Source organism: Dreissena polymorpha, chromosome 3, assembly GCF_020536995.1.
Source record: "Dreissena polymorpha isolate Duluth1 chromosome 3, UMN_Dpol_1.0, whole genome shotgun sequence".
Lineage (NCBI taxonomy): Eukaryota > Metazoa > Mollusca > Bivalvia > Myida > Dreissenidae > Dreissena > Dreissena polymorpha.
This window is the reverse complement of record NC_068357.1, coordinates 19,656,461-19,679,607: the sequence shown is the minus strand read 5'-3', so window position 1 is coordinate 19,679,607 and position 23,147 is coordinate 19,656,461. Positions and strand designations below refer to the sequence as shown.

General features: G+C 36.8%; 1 protein-coding gene across 3 annotated transcripts; it reads right to left on the bottom strand.

The window, feature by feature from the left end:
• Positions 1–92: 92 nt before the first annotated feature.
• LOC127873202 (integumentary mucin C.1-like) lies at positions 93–20,763 on the bottom strand. 3 transcript variants are annotated; one of them, XR_008046050.1, is made up of 7 exons: positions 20,122–20,763; positions 17,986–18,296; positions 4,491–4,634; positions 2,471–3,502; positions 1,729–1,907; positions 688–813; positions 93–106 (listed from the first exon to the last, which is right to left on the bottom strand). XR_008046050.1 is itself a non-coding variant. In XM_052416959.1 (3 exons), exon 3 carries the CDS (start codon positions 13,749–13,751, stop codon positions 13,044–13,046), a length of 708 nt encoding a protein of 235 aa, XP_052272919.1. In that variant the 5' UTR covers positions 13,752–13,841; positions 17,105–17,276; positions 17,986–18,125; the 3' UTR covers positions 12,452–13,043. The 3 variants fall into 3 exon arrangements, 1 of the variants encoding a protein (XP_052272919.1); XR_008046051.1 differs by lacking the exon at positions 20,122–20,763 and adding an exon at positions 18,646–18,845; XM_052416959.1 differs by lacking the exons at positions 93–106; positions 688–813; positions 1,729–1,907; ... (1 more) ...; positions 4,491–4,634; positions 20,122–20,763 and adding exons at positions 12,452–13,841; positions 17,105–17,276 and having other exon boundaries at positions 17,986–18,125.
• Between the last annotated feature and the right edge of the window lie 2,384 nt (positions 20,764–23,147).

Genomic DNA, 23,147 nt, shown 5'->3' with positions numbered 1-23,147 from the left:
CGGTCTATACAAGGCACTAATGACTGGACGATGGCTGACAGCAGGAAAAGTAGTGCCGCAAATTCCATTGACATCGCATAGTCCTTTGTCCACTCGTACACAAGACCTTAAATACCATTGTACGATATATGTTGGCTATTATATTGACCTTCATATGCTATAATCAGGTAGCATTAAAGTCTAATATTTCAGCTTGTCATCTGTTTTATTCAGCAAGCGTGGCTATAATGTGGATCTTACACAATAAAATATGAATAAGCAAACCCATGAGATTTTTTTAATGTAGAAAAACTATTATTTTCAACTATTATGTACATTTTAATCAAGCTCATTTTTACTTGATTAACACAAGGCTTTTACGTGATCATACATATAGGATTGCATTACAGAATTATTTGACAAAATCATCAAATTGTTCCGTGTATATCTTTTGGTGAAAAAGTAACAAATTTAACTTAAATACATGTCGGTCTCCTGTGAAAAGACGCCTCTTTTAAACTAAAGTCCAGTCTGGGCGGAAAGTGTAGTCCCTGATTAGCCTTTGCCGATTGCACAGGCTAATCTGGGAAAACACTTGATAAATATGCATAAGTTCCTTTTTCTTAGAGTGCAACTCATACAAGTTCAATTACTTACTAGAAAAATCCTAAATAAAACCTTAAAACTTAGGTGTAAAAATCCTCTTACCAGCTATGGGAGGGCCAACCAATGCCGCAGGCCCCTTGGCCATCTGGAGGAAGCCGAAGGACATTGTGAGACGTTCAATACCCAGGTACTCGACCATTATCAACACTTGAAGGGGTGGGAAATAGCCTGAAATTGATACAGAATTATGATTACAGAACATGTCCTGTTGATATAGGAAAACTGGTTTAATTAGTGTATGTAAAATTTCATCCCAGATTAGCCTGTGCAGTCTACTTTAAAAAAATGAAACGAATTGTAAAAACTCAATATAAGTATTGAGATTAAATCCCAAATTCGAGGCAAAGCAAAAGAGCCAAAGAAGCATCACACAGTAAAATACTTGAACATGAAAAATAGTTTTTCAAGTATTGCAGTCATTCCGTATATGTTTATTTCCACACATTCCATAAAGTATACCATGTGTTACATAATTTATGAAATGAAGGAAATATTTAAGTTTATGTACTTCAATGACAAGTCAAGCTTTGCATGAGGTAGGTCATCCATGAAATCAAATCAAGAACATGGAAAAAAATATATACTTTATTTTTCACTGAAATTTAGAATTTCAGAATGATTTTTGAAGAAGTGAAATGCCGAAAATTGTAAAAATATCAGTAAGATATCATAAGCTGTGTGTTTGATTACTTTTTAAATCAAAATATATTCGAGAATGACAGGTATGGATTTGTTTTATGAGTGATAACGCAAACATATTCACTGGAAGTGGAGACAATTAACAAATTATTCTCGATAATAAGGGCCTCATAAACTGGGCTTAATACATGTGCGTTAACTGTCATCCCACAGTAGCCTATGCAGTCTGCACAGGCAAATCCACAAAGACAATTATGCTGATAATTGACTTTTTTATTAAAAGAGGTTTATTCTATATAAAACACAGTGTAGGCGTAAAGTATTGTCCCTGTTTAGCCTGAGCAGACTGCACAGGCTAATCTGGGATGACACATTAAGCACATGCATTAAGCCTCGTTTTCCTACGACAAGGCTTTATAATAATTATGAAGTGTTTCATCATGCCTATAAAGAATCCAAATCCCACTGCGAACACGCAGAGGGTAGCAAATGAGGTGCACAGTGGGAACAGAGCACAGCTGACGGCACACAGGAATACGGAGCCATTGCAGAGCCAAGCGGTGATATAACGGGGAAGTTGGCCAGGACACCTGCACTGAGTCGCCCAAATATATTCACTGCACCTGCAGAGAAAATACAGTGCTTTTTTGTCAAATTTGGGAGCGAAATTCAGCCCTATTGCCAATCTCAAAATATATATACTTTGCCCAAATGACTGCCAACAAATTCCCAATTGAAGGTTTCCAAAAACTTAAAATATTTGTTTGTAAAAATTAAAATATTTAGTTCATCTCTCACCCACCTCTATAATTTGAACCTTATTAAAAAAAAGTATATTAAATGCATTTTTTTTCCTCAAATTTAAAGTTTTTGTTAGAAAAAAACAACATAAACAATTTCCAAGATGTCAAAACAACATCATTTTTCCCAATGCAAAGGGCCTCCAACCCATTTCCAAAATGTTGAAGAAAAACACTGAAATAGTTATACCACAACACTGTTTTAACTTTCCAATGCAGTAAACCTCATAAAACATATTTAAACTCTATCATCATTTCAAAAGAAACTTTTTTCAAACTCAAAATCAATGAATAAAAGATTAAAAAAACAAATGTATTTTAACAAATCCACAAATTTTGTCCACGAACTTTAAACAATACAATATACATGTATGTAAAACACTTACCATATATAGCAATAATGGCCGACACCTTATCATTTTGTATGCCAATTTGTTCACAATATTTCGGAAGGAAAGTACTGGGTATGAACTGTCCCATCTGAATAAAAATGGCCCCTAGCAGCATTGGTATATACACTGAAGTCTTAAAGATATCCAGCAGCTTAAATCTCTTTGATGGCTTCGTTTCTGTTTCTAAAGCATTAGCATTAAACTCGCCTTTTGCTTCTACTTTTGGATCGGGAATAGTCATAGATTGAACAAACGCTTGCATATTCTTGGACTCCTGGAACTCTTTGAGGTGATGTAAGCTGCCACTGTAAAAAATGTCTTTTCTTAAAAGTGGTTTAAGATCACAGTTTTGCTTGTCAATCTGCCGGTAGGAATGGCTGTGTCTGCCCGTCCCGTTATGATGACAGGGGTCATTTGCGTCGACACGCATTGTTTCGGGACTTGAGCAAGAGGCATCTGAAACCTTCAGTTTTGTGAGATCAGGAAGGGATTTAAGATTTGAAACATCCGATTGTTCAATCTTGTTTGAATGTATATCAATAGTGGAAATAAAATGATTCTTAGCACGATCTACTCCAAAATGTAGAGATTTCAATTTTGATATCTTGTCCTCCATGAGGTAGCTATGTCTTTCATGAATGACGTGTTCGTGGTTTGACAGTATTTTTGGTGTCTCCCCTAGAAGAGGTAGTTGTGCTGTATCTGCAGGCAATTGGGCCTTTTTGAGTTCTGCAACATGATCAACTGTTTCGCTCTCGCTAGTATTCGTACTCACGTGCACGTCTTTACGCGTAAGAGGTCGCATGAGCACGGCCAACACGCAAAATTGAAGCGTTATTCCGCCGACAAGTAAAATAGTGCCGCGCAATGCATATTCTTGCAGCAAGTATTGTACTAAAGGCGCCATTATTAAGACGCCAAATCCAGCTCCAGAAGACACAATGCCCCCAGCAATACCGCGACGTCTGCTAAAATAACTGTTAACCATTACTTGACCGCTCAGTGAGTTGAAGCCAATGCCCAGCCCTGAAAGAATTGGTATCAGCCATAACTAACTAAAGCAAGCCTTGTAAGAGATATAGAATAGTCATAATTTTTCATGACTAAGCAAAAACAAAACCCAATCTCGGCCAACTGCATTACCTCTTACCCGCTAACTATAATATGCTCAGGTGTTCTAATAAATGCCTGAAAATTATATAAAAGTAAGAATATTATTCTGAAATGACTATAAATCACTGGTAAACTTTCTAAACCGCAGCTTATGCAAACCAAAATAGCTAGGATCTTAAGAGCGTTGTACAAAATGACTTAAATAACAAGACTATTGCCATGCAATATATGTCCCCTACCGACTCCACCATTGTCAGATTTTTTTATTTTTTAGATATTTTTTTATATTTGTTGCCATAGCAACCAGAATTTTTTATGTAGGAACAAAATGAAATGCCGTGCATAATGTCCATATTGTCATCTATCCATGATTAAAGTTTCATGAAAAAATATGAAGAACTTTTAAAGTTATCGCAGAATCCAGAAAAGTGTGACAGACTCACAGACAGACAGACAGACAGACAGACAGACGCACAGAGGGCAAACTATAAGTTCCCTCCGGTGAAACCGGTAGGGGACAATAATATAGTACCATTCTAGCCAGTTGACACCAGAGTACACTTTACGCACATGCTTTAAGCCCTGTTTTCCCAGAGTGAGGCTCAGCTATGTTATCTTTATTTGTGTCATGTTCTGAGAAAACTGGGCATAATGCATGTGCGTAAAGTGTCGTCCCAGATTAGCCTGTGCAGTCTGCACAGGCTAATCAGGGACGACATTTTCCGCCTAAATTGGATTTAAGAAGAAACTTTATTTAAACCAAAAATGTCATAAAAGTGGAAAGTGTCGTCCCTTATTAGCCTGTGCAGACTGCACAGGCTAATCTGGGCAACACTCTACAGACATGCATTACGCCCAGTTTTCTCAGAACACGGCTCAATTTGTCACCAAGAGCAATTACCTCCTATTATGCCGTATGTTAGCATAAAGACGTAAATGCTTCCTGCAAAAGTGGCTAGGATGAAGCCCATCGTTGTCAAAATCCCGCCAACAAAGCACACAAGTCGACAGCCAAACCGGTTGACAAGGCCCCCTACTAGCGGACCTGCAATTAAAACAGTATATATACAATACCAAAGATCTATTGATCTCCCAGCGGAGTTGTTGTTTCATGTTCTCATTAATGGGTTACACTTCACAATAAAGATAAAATATGTGCATGTGTCGTAAATGGATACTTTATAACTTCTTTCAACTGTGTATTGTATGTAACATATATTATATCTGATTTAAATAGTCAAATGTTACAACGTCATAACAGAAATGCTACAATAGGTGATATGAATAAAAGTGAAATCTGCAAGTAAGGCAAAAGGTCATACAAAGCTGAACAACTAAATATTTGTGATCAGTTTTCCCGTTGTCGCAGTTGCATGATAATCTGCAGACTGAAAAGAAAAAAATTCCAGTACATAATAACCATGTGTCATGTATAATCCGTCCGGCTTATTGTAGTTGCTTTAGTGTGAGATGTAAAAAATACATCCTTAAAGCTCGGAAAGCTACAGGTGGCAAAATAAAGCATGTTCTATACTACAACTATTACTTATTTCTAAACACATACTGCCTAGACAAAGCATCCGACAAAATTAATAATGTATTTATTCAGTAAGTAAATGTAGACTAAACAAGAGGGTCTGAAAGGCCCAAGGTATCCCCCGCAACATAGTAAAAAGCATTTTTTCAAGATACAAAGGGCCATAAGTCTGTTTTTAACAGATGGTGTACAATGCCATTTGGCGTGCATCATCCTCTTATGCATATATATACTCATACCAAGTTTAAATGAAATCCGCCAAAGCACTTCCAAGATATGGCTCCGGACACAAAAGTGCCTATAGTAAAAAGCATTTTTTCAAGATACAAAGGGCCATAAGTCTGTTTTTAACAAATGGTGTACAATGCCATTTGGCGTGCATCATCCTCTTATGCATATATATACTCATACCAAGTTTCAATGAAATCCGCCAAAGAACTTCCAAGATATGGCTCCAGACACTAAAAAGCATTTTTTCAAGATACAAAGGGCCATAAGTCTGTTTTTAACAGATGGTGTACAATGCCATTTGGCGTGCATCATCCTCTTATGCATATATATACTCATACCAAGTTTAAATGAAATCCACCAAAGAACTTCCAAGATATGGCTCCGGACACAAAAGTGCCGGACGGCCGGCCGGCTGGACGGACGGACGGACAACGCCAAAACAATATCCCTCCGCCTCTGGCGGGGGATAATAATATGTGCGCATTGCTAATTGGGTCAATGTGTTGGACAATAAATAAGGGAAACAATAAAAATATCTTTGCTAACCATTGCCTATCAGCCCAAAATATTGTCCCTTCTAAAAAGATTGTTTGTGTAAAAAGATAACCCTTATTATGGAAAGTGTTAAGCTTTTCATTCATAATACATTAACTGTATAAGCTAGACCCCTTCTTACACAAGGTTTAACACCTAGGTAGGAAATAGGAACAAAAGTATTTTTGAGCTTCTGCTAACACATTACATACAGTACAGCCAAGGCGGCACAAACATTATCCGCGGCTACGCCACAGCAAGATTATTAGTACGCGGCGGCCGAATTGTGTGTTCACGCGGCGAATCGCCGCGGCATTCTGCATCGTTCCGCGCAACGACGCCGAGACTTATCAACCTCGCGTACTTTCGCGGAGTGAATCCGCCGCATACGTACGCGGCGGATCAAGTGAATAGATATGCATCTACATGTTCATTTGTGTAGCATAGAAACCTAGATTTACGCCACTTTCATAGTTATTAGTTTCATATTATTAAGGGATATCATGGGCATCGTACAGTTAATAGGTGCCTATCGCAACCGTTGTTTTTTGTTTGTGTTTTCACTTATTTGTTATGCAGCATAAACATACTAAAACAATATCCCGGAAAGAGGAAAATAATGCATTTGAATATCAACCGTACTTGGACAACTGACGACAGAAATTATTCGATTTACGATGTAAATCTAGGTTTAGTGCAGATTTGTTCATACGACACAAAGACACTATTTTGTTTTGTGGATCCTTTTTTCTTAGAGGACTGGATGAGTCATGTATAATATTGACTATAATAAAAAAAATTATAAACAACTGGTAGATACATAGATTTATTTCGGAGATAGCATACATACTCACAATGCATTGAAACAATGTGTACATAAAACAATATGAAGTAAAAACAATCATAATTGAAAAGTACATGCATAGAATGCACTATGGCATGCACACTAACGCCAAGGATTACACAAAAAAAGCAATATCACTTATTTCCATTGTGGTCCTTGATTGTTGATAGCACGACATAGAGAGGCACAAGTAATAAATGAATACTAAATACTATGTTAATAATAATAAATACATGAAATATAATGCTGAGATTCAGATCAATGGACACATCTGTATAATTTATGATCGTCATAAATTTGGATGGATTAAAAAATTTAAGGTTACTACAACAAACAAAAATTTAAAAGTCACATCGAGTATGAATGTATTATTAATCCGAAATGATAAGACATTGGGAAAGGAAAATGTAAACAGTTAACAGCATAGCATAGCAACTTAAAATAGATTAAAAGACTCTGTTTAAAAGATGTTGTTTGATTGCAGATTTAAACTGGACAATAATGTCATCTGGGTTATAAAAGATGGTAGTTTATTCCACAATGTGCAACCCAAGAAACTGAAGGACTTCTTCCCATTTCCATTGGTACAGAGAAAGCACCTTTATTACTTAATCTGGTATTATGGGAATGGACAGAGTTCTGGGGGAATAAACTGGTCTGACAAGTAGTCAGGAGATAGACCATTTTTGATCTTAAAAACATGGAAGAGCATTATTTACTCGACACGTTTGTCAAATGGCAACCATTGCAAAGAGGTATAATGTTCCAGGCTAATATGAGTTCTAGAATCAAGATTGAGCACAAAACTGATCAATTTATTTGCGTTACCTGAAGTTTATTCTTCCAAAACTGTGTAAGACCATTGTACCATATATAACAACCATAGTCAAAATGACACTGGATTAAGGACATCACAAGAAGTTTCTTGGTATGCTGGGTTAAATACTTGCTTTTACGATATAAAAACTGTAACCTAGAGTTAGATTTATTTACAACTGACTGAGCCATATTGACAAATGATAAATTCTGGTCAATATTGGCCCTTATGTACTTGACTGCAGTTGTAGGTTTTATATCTGTGTCATTAGGGTTATGGAGGTTTCGGTAAATGACAAGTTTGGTAAATTGATTTATATAGTAAATGCCGTGGAGGTTTCGGTAAATTGGTATAAATAGGGATTATCGCACCTTTTGTCGATAAGCGTGTACATTAATTGAGTTGTTTGGCACTAATTAAATTATCTGTTTAAATGTACGGAGTTGATTTTATTAATTTAGAGATGTTTGCAAAGTGTTAATATTAATTATCCAGGCTTGCAACCTATTAATATTCTAATCAAGGGAGGTAAATTATATATTAAAAGTTTATCTTTAGGTCATGATCGTTTTGTATTTTATATATGTTTTTAAACAATTAGTTGATAAAAACCTTAATTAAAGTGTATCAAGATAAAAAAAATAATTATGTGGCTCTTACAAGAGGTGGCCTCCACGCGGCAAGAGCTGGGCAACATATTCATTATGTTGGCAAACTACCTCATGTTTATATAATGAGAAATTTTCGGTGGTTTAAAATACTAAGATCAAATATGTTTGTTTCTTATATAAATAAATTTCTCGCTCCTTTTTCCTACAATCAGGTCAGCACATAAGGTATTATTCTTAAAATAATCTAGATATGTATGTTTAGATCGTGAACATGCTTTAACACTGGTGGCCGAGTTTTTACATACACGACCAGTGACTTTCAAACTGTAAAATAAACAAACGTTTTCCTTCTTTAATCATGTTTACAAAAAAATACTGGTGGTGACATCAAAGGATGTTTATTTGTGGTAAAAATTACATTATTATGTAATTGGGGTCAGGCTAAAAATTATATCAGTTATTTTGACCGTAAAACCCATTGTTCCAGTACAGTAGCCAGGTGCCTGTGTATTAAGTTGATAAGATATTGATCATCACAGCAGCTTGCTATTACACAGTGTATTCATTCTGCTGGCGTTGTGTTAGATGTCATTTTTATCAGTTTTCAATTATGTGTATCTCTTCGCTTAACTCAACGTTCAATGGCACGCGCACTTAACATAATTATAAAACATAACGCGTATCATTATATTACTTTTTATTAATTACGTACACGTATTAGATTTTATATATTGTTTTTTTCTTGTGTTTTTCTCAACCAGAAAGAAATAATAAAACATGTAATATAAAATTCAACATTTGGCTCTTACAAGAGGTGGCCTCCGCGTGGCAAGAGCTTTGGTTTCATATTCATTATGTTGGCAAACAACCCCATGTTTATATATTGAGAAATTGAGTGTTTATCGGTGGTCTAAAATACTATTGTGCTTTATATTTAAACTGAAATCATCTTTATTAAATCATATTTTACAAGAAACTTTTTAAAATAGCATTCAACTTAATTGAAGATCTTACATTGATTCCGCCATAAATCATTATTTATTATTATTATGTTATTTAAATAAAAGCACCAATTATAAAAAAAACAACAGAATTGCGTTATTTAAATCGTAAATTTACCTACAATTTCCTAACAGAATTCGTTTTTCAGAGGTAGCTCATTCATTTCCCTTAATTCTTTATCGTAGGCATAGCATTAATTACTCAACTCAAAATTCATCCACAGTTTGCAAATAAATGCCCCTAATGTTATTGTAAGCCAATAATAGGTGTCATTAACACCTCGTTGTAGGTACACCACCTCTATAAAAACCAATTTACCGAACCCTCCACTGCATTTACTATATAAATCAATTTACCGAACTTGTCATTTACCGAAACCTCCAGCACCCGTGTCATTACATACTATATTTAACCTGGGATTTGACCTTAGCTTATGTTTGGTACCAAAGAGAATTGATTCAGTTTTACCAAGGTGAAGAGATAACTTGTTGTCAATTAACCATTGGCTCACTTCATTACGATCCTGAGAAAGGGCTTGATCTATTTGACACGTGTCTTGACCTGAAACTAAGATGCAAGAATCATCCGCATACAGTAAAAGTTTATTCTTTGTTGCTGTCGACATATAATTGACATAGATCAAGAAAAGGAGAGGGCCGAGAATACCGGTAGAACCTTGAGGCACCCCACATGTAATGTTGGCCATAGTAGATTTAGTACCTGATACATCAACAAGTTGTTGTCTATCAGATAAGTAGGATGAAAACCAATTCAGAATGTCATCCCCCAGACCCAGGGATTTAAGTTCCATGAGAAGGATAGAGTGATCTACGGTGTCAAAAGCTTTTTGTAGATCTAACAGAATCAATACCCACTAGATTACCGTTGTCCATTTCTAGACGGATGAAATCTTTCAAGTGAATTAAGCAAGTGTCCGTGGAAAACCCACATCTAAAACCTGATTGGAATTTATAGAGTAGTTTATTACTTTTGAGATATGACTCAACTTGGTCATAGACAACTTTTTCAAAAAATTTGGATATAATACAGAGGATAGATACTGGTCTATAGTTACCAACAGCAGTTTTATCATCTTTCTTGAAAAGGGGGACAACTCTGGCAGATTTCATATCATCAGGTACAGTACCTTGGATAAGGGATAAATTAATGATATGGACTAAGGGACTGGCAATTATTGGGGCACCATCTCTCACAAACCGAAACGGAATACCACCAAGACCTGTTGATTTGTTTACCCCTAACCGTGAAATATACTTTAATACTTTGTTCTCAGAAACAAGAGAAAAGGAAAAACTGTTTGCTACTACACCTTTATTGGCATAAAATGATGTAACAAAATCCTTTCCAAATTTACATATACTACCGGTAGTTTGGGGCAATTTTTCAACAAGCTTTGATGCTACACTTGTATAAAAACAATTGAAGGTTTCAGCTACAGTCTTCTTATCAAAACATATCTCATTGTCAACCTTTAGACCAATGTTTGATCCTGATGAACTTTTTTTGGAAGGTAAACCAAGATTTTTTTAACAACTTCCACATAGACTTAGAATCGTTTTTATTTTGCTCTAGAGACTGAGTGAAGAAGCTCTTCTTGGAAATGTCAACAAGGGACTGTACCTTATTTCTCAATTGACTGAAAGTATTAAAATTATCTACAGTTTTATTGCTCTTATACAAATTAAAAGCTGTATTGCGTTTCTTTATAGCTTCAAGAATATCTGAATTAATCCAGGGTTCAGTTCTATGCTTAATCCGTACTTCTTGAACAGGAGCAATATTATTAATAACTGACAACAATAAAATTGAACCAAGCCTCAGACACATTATCACAAAACATAACAGAACTCCAGTCAGTAGCATAAAGGTTAGCTTGTAGATTATCCTTGTTATAATTTTTCAAAGAACGAATGGTTACAGTATTATGCTTGTTAATAAATGATTTATGAACTTTTCTGGTACTATAAATTTAAGAATGATCACTTATACACGTATCAACAACACCAGATTGTGAAATCTTTTCCTTATCAGACACTAAAATAAGATCAATGGTGGAAGTTGCAGTGTTACAGACCCTAGTAAAGTCACATATAAGTTGTTTAAAATGAAACATGTCAGTAAATAAATTCAAAGCTGACAGCAGAGAACTACTTTGGGCACAAACATCAGTGTTAAAGTCACCCAATATTACAGTTTCGTGTTCAGCTATGATTGTAGACGGTGATGAAAAAACACTGTCCAGAAGTGTGTAAAAGTTCGACTGTTTGGGGGGGTCGATAAATGACGCCACATAAAATAGGTTTGGTTTTGGGCAGGAGTAGATCTTCCCAAGTAGCTTCAATGTCCGAATGGTCCAAATCAGAACGTTGATTCAAAGCAATGTCTGTGTGTATATAAATACAGACACCGCCACCATGACGATTACGATCCTTGCGCTGTACGTTATAATTTGGGATAGAGGTTTCAGAATCAAAAACAGATTCGTCCAGCCACGTTTCAGTAACACAAAAACAAGCAGCTCTGGTCTTCTGTGCGAGCATACGTATTTCATAAATTTTTGGTAGAATACTTCTTGCATTGATATGTATAAAATGCAAACCACGTTTGTGAAAAACACTAAATTCGTTCTTTTTTTCACTGTTGAAAACATTGCAATCAGAATGGGTGTCAGGGCCTGGACACGGATGAACATCACCACATAATAATAAGCATATTGGAAGAAAAAAGTTTCTTCTGTTGATAGAACACCATGAATAGCAAGATGTGTTGCAGATAATTGGTCAGTAACCACATTTCAACAAACTATTTTAACCTGTTAATTCTTTTCAGCTCAATTCAACAGTAAAATATGCCCATAATATTACTTTAATAAGCGGATATGATTTTTATATGATGCTTTACAGAATATTTATATAATATCACGTCTTTAAATATATCGATATTTATTCTAAATGAAGCCTTTAATTAGATATTTGCAAAATATAATGGTTACCGCTTCTATATACACACGATGTAGCGTTTATGTGTTTGAATGTACATGTACATGTAGTAACATATTTTTATTTCTGTTTCAGTGTAAGGCTGTTTTATTCAAGCAGTGTTACAAGGACAGCGTAAGTCGAAAGTAAATTATAACGTGTGTGGTAACCGCATCTAAACACGATGTAGCGTTACCGGTAATTTGTTATTAACATATTTGTATTTCATTTTCAGTGTTTGGCTGTTTTATTAAAGCAGTATTACAAGGACAACGTAAGTCGGAAGTAAATGGCAAAAATCTTTATTACAAATAACTATTGTTATTTGATTGCATAAATCATAACACATTATCAACATACTTTATTTTATATTGAAATAGCGTTTTTTATGTTTGTGTTTCAGGAGCTTTATCAATTATTTTACATCTATGATCAGTCTGATTTTTCGACCAATAACACAATTCCAATACATTGAATATTCAATAATGTCACACAGTACACAGTTCCATGTTCTGGGTTGATTTACATATTAAAAAACGACAGCTGGCCCAGTCCTTCCTCAAGCAAACGTTCTGTTTCTTGCTGATTTTTCTTTTCTTTTCTCCTCAGGCGCTCATTGATGCGCAGGACTACGGCCGTCCAACCCGATGTGGATCTTGCGTCCGGGTAGAAAAACTTCGTCATATTTTCTACGTAAGCCTTCCTGGAGGCATCCAGCACCTGTTTCCTGGCCGCCCCATTCCAGTTAAACAGCAGCCGAAGCTTGTCAATGCCAAACAACTCTTGGACCACGTGCGGAAGGACTAGACAGGCAAAATGGGCCTCATTGTTTGCCTCCCTGTTTATGGCATCCACTATCGCCTTGTCAACAAGGCTGGTTTAAGGCATCTGATTTTCCTGGTCTGGGTCGGGCAGTATAGGCTGCAGAGGATGCAGAGGCTGCAGAGGCTGTCGACTGGCCAACAACACCTCCAACCGCTCCACTGCCGCTTCCAGTTTGGTTAAGCGCTTTCCCATGCTGATCATGGCTCTCGTCTGATCCGCCATGTATGCCTCCATGCGGTTCAGCAGCACACGAATATGTGCCACGCTGCCGGGTTCCATTGTTGCACTTACTCTTCTGGCAGGCGTGGGTCTAGTGATGATTGGCGTGGAGATGGCTGGTGTTGCTGGTCTCATGTCTGTGGCGATGTCTGGTGTTGCTGGTCTCGTGTCCGTGGCGATGGCTGGTGTTGCTGGTCTCGTGTCTGTGGCGATGGCTGGCGTTGCTGGTCTAGTCGTGTCCGTGGCGTTGGTTTGCGTTGTTTGTCTTGAAGTTCTTGGCGTGGCGTTGGTTGGCGTCACTTGTCTCGAAGTTGTTGTGGCGCTGGTTGGCGTTGCGGCTATACAGGTGGTAGCCGGGGCGACAGGTGATGTTGTTTGTGCAGATGTTGTTGGTTGTGCGTCGACCTTTGGCGAGCCAACAGACACCACTACGGCCCTTTTCTTGGTGACCTTAGTGATCTTGGCGGCGGTTTGGTCCACGGCCTTCCGTTTTCTCGTCGGCGCAGACAAAGCGGTGATCCGTGTTGTCATTTCTTGTTCCATTGCATCCTTCTTTCCCTGTGCTAGCGCAGATGCAAGCCAAACTTGCTTCCCGCTTCCCCACTGCACAGTGTACACACCGTTGAGCTCAATCTGTTAACAATAAAAGTAATACATATAAGAACTGGCACAAGTGACTGAATGCACGTTCAATATCAAAAGCAGTTTTTAGGGCCTAAATCCTAAATTCAGGAATAATCCTGAACGTTGACACCTCTGTTTATTTACTCACATGGTTTAGTGTTTAGGCAACATAATTTATAATTGAAAGTCTACTTACAATACATGTAGTTACTTAGAAAACAATTATTAAAATGATAACAAAGATGGTGTAAGATGCAACAATGGAGCTCTGAAACATCGTTTTTTTTTAAAGAGATAAAGGTTGCGATTATTAATAAGTATTGTATCAATTACAACAGCGACAAGTAGCAGCGCCTGAAATTGGAAATGACGGATTTTGCCAAGTCAGGTACGTTAAGCATTACATTTTACAATCCGATGCCACACAGAACTCCCAAGCTTCAATAAATATTTTCTTCTTTTCTACAGTTTAATAATGCATGCGCATGGCGGGATACTTTTATACAATGTATTCAAATTGTTCTACTTCTACGATTTTCCCGCGTGCGCGGTTTATGTTGCAGTGAAACACGCTATTATTTAACATGTTTTGAAGAAATCAGTATAGCAAACATAAAACATTTTGCATTTGTATATCAACCGTACTTTCGTTTTTCCCAACTTACGACAGAAATTATTCGATTAACGATGTGAATTTAGTTTTAGTGCAGATTCGTTCAAACGACACAAAGACACTATTTTGTTTTTACGGATCATTTCGGCTTAGAAGAATGTCCAGTCATAAAAAATATCTAATTTTATAAACAGTCGGTAGCAAGATGAGATGCAGCTAATTGTCAGTAACCACATTTTCACTAACTCTTTTGACCTGTTTATTCTTTTCAGTTCAATTCAACAGTGAACAAGAGCACCGCCTTGCGGGTGCAGACCGCTCATCTATTTTCTTTTTAAAGGTGAAGGGACTCTCATTTTCAATCACAAAGGAGGGAGGGGTGGATAGAAGAGGGGTGCATTGTGTGGGGGTGTGAACATTTATTACATTATCTTCCAAAAATGCGAAAAAAAGGGGAAAAAAAAATCGGGGGGGGGGAGGGGGGGGGGTGGATGGGGGCGGTGGGGATTCTTGGGTGCGATGGTTGGACGGTATTTCAAACATAAAATAATCAAAATAAATATTTGTGTTTTTTAACCGTTTCAAAAAAAATAAATTGGGGGGGGGGTGAGGTGGGGGGGGGGGGGGATAGTGTGAGGGTGTGGTGGTAATTTGTGAGATGATCTTAAAAAAAAAAAACACATAAAAAAAAAAAAATTAGGGGGGGGGATTCGGGTGGGGGGAAGGGGGGTGGGGGGTGTTTCTTGGGTGTGATGGTTGGACGGTATTTCAACCATAAAATAATCAAAATAAATAGTTTAGTTTTTTAACCGTTAAAAAAAAATGGGGGGGGGGAAGGGGGGGATGGAGTCTATTATGGTATGTCAGGTAAGAGTAGTTTTGTCAAAGTATCAATCAAATCTAATCATAAACAAAGAAGTTATGGCAATTTTAGCAAAATTTAATAATTTGACCTTGAGAGTCAAGGTCATTCAAAGGTCAAGGTAAAATTCAACTTGCCAGGTACAGTAACCTCATGATAGCATGAAAGTATTTGAAGTTTGAAAGCAATAGCCTTGATACTTAAGAAGTAAAGTGGATTGAAACACAAAATTTAACCATATATTCAAAGTTACTAAGTCAAAAAAGGGCCATAATTCCGTAAAAATGACATCCAGAGTTATGCAACTTGTCCTTTTACTGTACCCTTATGATAGTTTGCGAGTGTTCCAAGTATGAAAGCAATATCTATAATACTTTAGGGGTAAAGTGGACCAAAACACAAAACTTAACCAAACTTTCAATTTTCTAAGTATAAAGGGCCCATAATTCTGTCCAAATGCCAGTCAGAGTTACATAACTTTGCCTGCACAGTCCCCTTACGATAGTTAATAATGGTTGCAAGTATGAAAGCAATAGCCTTGATACTGTAGGAATAAAGTGGACCTAAACACAAAACATAACCAAATTTTCAATTTTCTAAGTATAAAAAGGGCACATAATTCTGTCAAAATGCCAGTCAGAGTTGCATTACTTTGCCTGCACAGTCCCCTTATGATAGTTAGTAAGTGTTGCAAGAATGAAAGCAATAGCTTTGATACTTAAGGAATAAAATGGACCTAAACACAAAACTTAACAAAAATTTTCAATTTTCTAAGTATAAAAAGGGCACATAATTCTGTCAAAATGCATGCCAGAGTTATCTAACTTTGCCTGCCCAGTCCCCTCATGATAGTAAGTAAGTGTACCAAGTTTGAATGCAATAGCATTGATACTTTCTGAAAAAAGTGGACCTAAACGCAAAACTTAACCAAAATTTTCAAAATTTTCTAAGTATAAAAAGGGCACATAATTCAGTCAAAATGCACGCCAGAGTTATCTAACTTTGCCTGTCCAGTCCCCTCATGATAGAAAGTAAGTGTACCAAGTTTGAATGCAATAGCATTGATACTTTCTGAGAAAAGTGGACCTAAACGCAAAACTTAACCGGACGCCGACGCAGACGCCGACGCCGACGCCAAGGTGATGACAATAGCTCATAATTTTTTTTCAAAAAATAGATGAGCTAAAAATGCCCATAATATCACTTCAATATAAAATAATAATGAAACGGTGCAGTTAATAGACGCACACAAAGTAACTTAAACTACAAAAGCCGATTCTAAAAATGACAAAGATAAATTATGATTGAAATTGAATTAATACATGCCCTTGATGATCGTGTTTTGTTTTGATGACTTCGATTTTTGTTACATGTTCAGGATTACAACAATTTGTTTATAAACGGGAATGCACTCACTAAAAACTCAACAGCACGCTTTTTTATTTACTATGGTATCTATTTTATTTTGAATCCGCGCACATTAAATATTATGATTTGACATATTATTATAAATGTTCTTTTATTTTTTTTTAACAACTAATCATTTAAAAAAGATTGTTTATTTTTTTATACATGTACGCATCGACTCGGCGTCATGTCGCGGATCGAGGCATGCCGCGGCGGAAAGATGCGATGCTTCGCGGCGAAATTCGACTTGCCGCCGCATACTGACGCGGCTTCAACAGCTGACGCGGCATCGACTCGAAATACATGTATGTTTGTTCCGCCATGGCTGTACTGTATATATATATCAATTCTAAAAACAAAGATGTACATTGTTTTGTTTAAAGGACTTACAGAATCAGTAAATGCTTCCTGCAGAAGTGGCTAAGATGAAGCCCATTGTTGTCAAAATCCCGCCAACAAAGCACACAAGTCGACAGCCTAACCGGTTGACAAGGCCCCCTACTAGCGGACCTGCAGATCTCCCAGCGGAGTTGTTGTTTCATGTTCTCATTAATGGGTTACACTTCACAATAAAGATAAAATATGTGCATGTGTCGTAAATGGATACTTTTTAACTTTTTGAGCTTTTGCTAACACATTACATATATGTTTATCAATTCTAAAAACACAGATGTACATTGTTTTGTTTAAAGGACTTACAGAATCAGCTGTGTTCAGTGTGTTGGTCATACTGTACATGTAGAGTTTATATGAGTCATGTTCTGAGAAAACTGGGCATAATGCATGTGCGTAAAGTGTCGTCCCAGATTAGCCTGTGCAGTCCGCACAGGCTAATCAGGGACACATTCCGCTTGTATGACATTTTTAATTTAAATGAAGTCTCTTCTTAGCAAAAATCCCATTAAGGCGGAAAGTGTCGTCCCTGATTAGCCTGTGTGGACTGCACAGGCTAATCTGGGACGACACTTTACGCACATGCATTATGCCCAGTTTTCTCAGAACACGATTCATATATAAAAGTGACTTTTAGGTATATCATGGTCAAGTGTAGATTAAGCTAGTTATAAATCGTTTAAAGCTTGCACTAAACTATCTTCTAATAGTTATAGTAGCTAAACAGGAAACCAGACAAATGTTAGGATTTATAACTCACTTGACTATTGAAACCTATCCAACTGAATCTAACCCTGGTACAAGTGACAGTTGTAAAAAGGTATCATGTGATTTGTTTATTGTAGGAACATGTGACTGTTCCTGACCTGAATACTAACTGGAGAACAGGAAAACCGCCACGATGAGCGATCCAGCCATAGAGGTCAAGGCGTCGCTGGCGCCGAATGCTGTCAAGAGTTCCGGATATAGAATCCCGAAGCTCCCGGCGCAGCCATCGATGATCAGATTCCCGCAGAAGACCGCAAACACGATGACCCACCCATAGCCGCCGTCCGGTGCAATAGGAACGGCGTCCGATATGGCAGAAGAAGTAACGTCATTGGTGTCGTCACTGCCCGCTTCGGCATCTCCATTTGTCTTCTCTGCTGTTCCAAACACCATTTTTGTCCTTCACTTTCGAATAATAAAACTGAAATTGGATATTGATAAGCATATTTTTGATATGTTTGATCGATGCCATGTTGAAATACCTAGAGGCTTCTTATCCCGGTACTGCTTGTTAGCTAGTATGTCATCATGTTATTCATATATACATGCGTAAACGTGTTAAATACCCAACATTCATCGTGCGTTGTTTCTCTTATAAGCAGACAAATACAAAACACTAGGATGCACAATTAGTTACTCATTAAATAAATACAACTGCGTTCACTTTCACGTTAACTCTGTATCTCGATTGTATAATCTTATCACGTGACATCCTTTTCATTTCCCAAAAACTCACTTCGCACGCAAATTAAATATAAATATTCACGAACTTTCTAATGTTTCATACTGGAACCAAGTTACAACATTTTGCACGAATCGTATCAATTGACGTTATTTTTCATTTGTCATTTGCCAAATGACGTCATACTTTGACGCAAAGATCTATCAATAAACATGTTTATCACATGCTATACCCTGTTTCCCATGTAATACAATCATTACATATTTTTTTATATCACACATGTGTAATATAACATTTTTAAGCGTTTTCATTGGCTTATTTTTCGTTTATTGACCAATCGCATTTTGTTATTTTGCTGAAATGACGTTGCAACTTCAAATGACGTCACGAAATGTAAACAACATTCCGGATTTATCATTATGTTTGCGTAAATATTTATTTAATTTGCTCATTTAAACGCATGTGATACAAAAGATCCGACACTCGTTGTCATATCATACCATATTTTATTAAACTCGTCCAGGAAATTCGTTAGTAAGCTCGCCAAAGGCTCGCTTAGCTAACAAAATTCCTGAACTCGTTTAATAAAATATGGTATGATATGACAACTCGTGCCAGATCCTATATTTATCGATCATTGTTTCGCACCAACGTCAACGATAAGTCGTTCGACGGAAACAAAGCTGAAATAATATGAGTCGTGTTCTGAGAAAACTGGGCTTAATGCAAGTGCGTAAAGTGTCATGCCAGATTAGTCTGTGCAGTCCGCACATGCTAATCAGGGACGACAATTTCTGCTTTTATTACATTTTTCGTTAAATGAAGTCTCTTCTTAACAAAAATCCAACTTGGCGAAAAAAGTCGTCCCTGATTAGCCTGTGCTGACTGCACAGGCTAATCTGGGACGACACTTTAAGCACATGCAGTTTGCCCAGTTTTGTCAGAACGCGACTCATATATACGCCAGCGAAAAAGAAGTCAATTGTGTAATTTGTGCCAAAGTGTGACCTTTACAGTATACTTTCAACATAACATACATTGACGTACCGTGTAGGTATCTTAACAACTTTATGACGTGTATGATGGCCTCTGAATTCCTCAATTTAACATCTTTTTAATTCGTGATACTAACACTTACATCGGTATTACTGTTAGCATGTCACTTTAACATACATATATTATAAGTGGTTGTTTCTGGCATAATCTGGAAGGACATTGACTGAAGATTATTGGTTTTCTAGACATCAACACGTACTGTAGTCTCATTTATAAGACGCACACAGAATTTAGAGATACTTTTTATACGGGCTAAATTCTTTGGAACCAATATAAAAAGTAGCTTAATATTTGAGAGCGTCAACAAGTTGGACTACACGATCTGTAACGTTACACATACAAAACTTCAAAAGGTCAAAATTACCGAGCACCATACAGTTTCAGTATTAATGAGTTGCTACATCAACATATCTTGCATGAACATGTACATAGAATCACTCACTAATCACATGAGCAAACATAAAATACAAAATCTAATATAAACGAGCGGTTTATGGGTTAAACTTACCAGCGTGTGTATCACTTTATTATCCCACTGCTTTGTTCAAACGAATCCATCATTATAAACGAGGTATAACATTCGTAACATACACTTTAACATTCGTAACATACACTATAACATTCATAACATGCATGACCTTTGCAATGTATTCAATCACAGCATGTTCTAAATATCACATCAGCACTATGTAGTGTGTTAGCTACGTTAACACAATACACCGGGGAATCCCCAATAATGCCGACTGAAGTACCATGTATCGGATAACACACTGCCATGCGCTAGATTTTTCTGGTATGTTTTAGATTTTCCTGGTATGATTTATCGAAGGTCAATCATGCAGCGTCTTCAAATCATATTCCGCAACACTGTTACGTCCCTTTGATTATAACCGGTATCAACATCCGATCGTGTATGTTTATGTTTAAGGTCCTTCCAAACATAAGACTGCATTATGTATCAAGTATTTTAATACTTTATATAAGCAGTCATCGTAGTATCACAAAATATAACTACAACAACATAAGCAGTCATCGTAGTATCACAAAATATAACTACAACAACAGAACCCTCCAATTTTTTCAATCGTTTCGCGTTGCAACGCTTTATTATGTTCAGGTTTTAAATCGTCAAAAGATGCATGTATCTTTTAAAGCATGGTATACAGTATGTTCAATATTACTGCTTTCTCACACATATCATAACTACAATGAACATTTGCGAATCTGACGAATTTTGTTTTATTTTGTCAATTTGCCAAAACGTGAAAAGGCCCCTTTAAAAATAATTAAATACATGTAGTTACCTTATGTTCGAAAATTAATATGCATATAAAAAATATGCCCACAAGTCAGTGTCCGAAAATTTAGAGACAGGGGGCCGTTTCTTAAACGGTCGTACGACAATTTTATCTTACGAGAGAATTTTGTAATCTTAATAAGTAGACGAACTACTGTAGCTCGCAATGCTCGTCAAATTTATGTATCTTCGAAATGTATCGTATCGTTAATGTGTACTACGATGTTTATTGAAACGGTCCCCAGATGATTGTAAAAATAATAGCGTGTGCTAGTAAACATCACGTCTTTATAAATATAAGATATGTGTGTAATGATTATGATACGATTTTATATGTTTGATTTAGTTTTACATACAGATATCTCAAGTACAAAGATTAGCATTTTTACAATATTCCGTAATATGGCCCGCTTAGTAATAGCAATTAGTTTAGTCTTAATGTGTAGTTGCTCCCCATGTGATAACACATGAAGCACAATTAATCGGTTGAACACAACGATCGTTTCATCCAGAGACGTAGATATATCTACCGGTAGATATCAACGTCTCTGTTTCAACTGAATAATCAATTTAGCTTGAGGGCGAAACATTATCTACCGTATGTGTGTGTAAGTTTGTGATGTCCTTGTGTACCCGGGGCTTTATTAAAGCTCATTGAGATCAATGCAGAATGTTTTCTATTTTGTTTATTTTATATATTTTAAACGAATGCGACAATTCGAGGTCTACTGGCGAGCCCTTAATTTATACATCTTATTGGCTGTTAATGAAGTTCGATAAAGGTGAAAACCTGAGTTAGACAGTTACGCCGAAAACGAAAAAGACCGACTCTCGGAGCAAGCAATATCACAAAGGACGCTTCCCATGTCAAGCCAGTACAAACAACTGTTTAGGCTGCAACGGAACATTATCACAGAACAACGCCGTCCCGACCACGACGGTTCCTGCGACAAAATCACCGAGCACCGCGGCGTAACGTTTAGCAAAAACTCAGTATATGTATGATAAATGAACGATTGCGCTGATAAAAATTATTTATAGATCTATTCTTTACAAGTTCTTTATTGCAATCTGAATAATCCATAATAATGTAAAAATTAAACACTAATATTTCTTCTGCAATTAATGAATCGCGTTGCCTGGAAATTGTAGTATTCAACCCGTAAAGTTCGTCAAGCTGTGAAATTGCTTATTTCCAGAGAACGCCGAACGCACTCCAGTGTAGAGGTCAGCCCAGTTCACATACACTTATTAATTAGCAGCACCACATTAAAAACATTAATGAAATAAGCATTCTCCCATGAATTTAAGGTATGGATATTTTAAAAGAAAGGATATATGTGTCTTGTTCTGACAAAACTGGGCATAGTACATGTGCGTTAAGTGCCGTCCCAGATTAGCCTGTGCAGTCCGCACAGGCTAATCAGGGACGACACTTTCCGCTTAAACTTGATTTTCGTTAAGAAGCGACTTCCTTCAAACTAAAAATACCATAAAAGCGGAAAGTGTCGTCCCTGATTAGCCTGTGCGGACTGCACAGGCTAATCTGGGACGGCACTTTATGCACAAGCATTAAGCCCAGTTTTCTCAGAACAAGACACATATGTATTGGTCACAGATGCATGATAAGCCCAGCCAACTGCCCTGTTCAGCAAATAGATACTAGGGGTCTTCTGTAATTGTATTTTTGTAGGACGCTTCGGTGGTGAATAAACGTGCTAGAAAAGCAATCCCCATGGGGACTTGTGAATTAAATATCCCTCTCAGGCTCTAGACAATAACAAACAGCAAATAAGCAACACTACAATCGGGTTGTAAAATCACTTAAGCAAAGTGTCAACGGATCAACGCAAAAAGTACGATTTTTTAAACGTTTGATTAAATGCAACAGTATGTAAATTAAGAGTCATGATTATTAGTAGAAAATCTGGATGTCCGATAAAAATACGGTTTCGACATTGTGAAATTTTGAGCTATTAAAAAAGTAACCAAAACTTAAAGTGTCCGAAATTTTTAGTACTTTTCTTCCGATTTATCCTTAAAAAAACATCTTCGAGTTCATCTCGAGTATATATATATGAACATATGTACACACACATTGTATGAATACAGCGCGGCGATAAAAAAAAAGTTAAAACTTTGGCATAAATTTTCCCCAGTACCGAAACATCTTCTTCAAACAGGGAACACTACTGGACCAATTAAAATTCTTCTTCCTCCGCTGGTAGTCTACCACC

Coding starts and splice junctions, on each gene's coding strand:
- LOC127873202 (XM_052416959.1), bottom strand. CDS start 13,751: ATGGAACAAGAAATGACAACACGGATCACCGCTTTGTCTGCGCCGACG.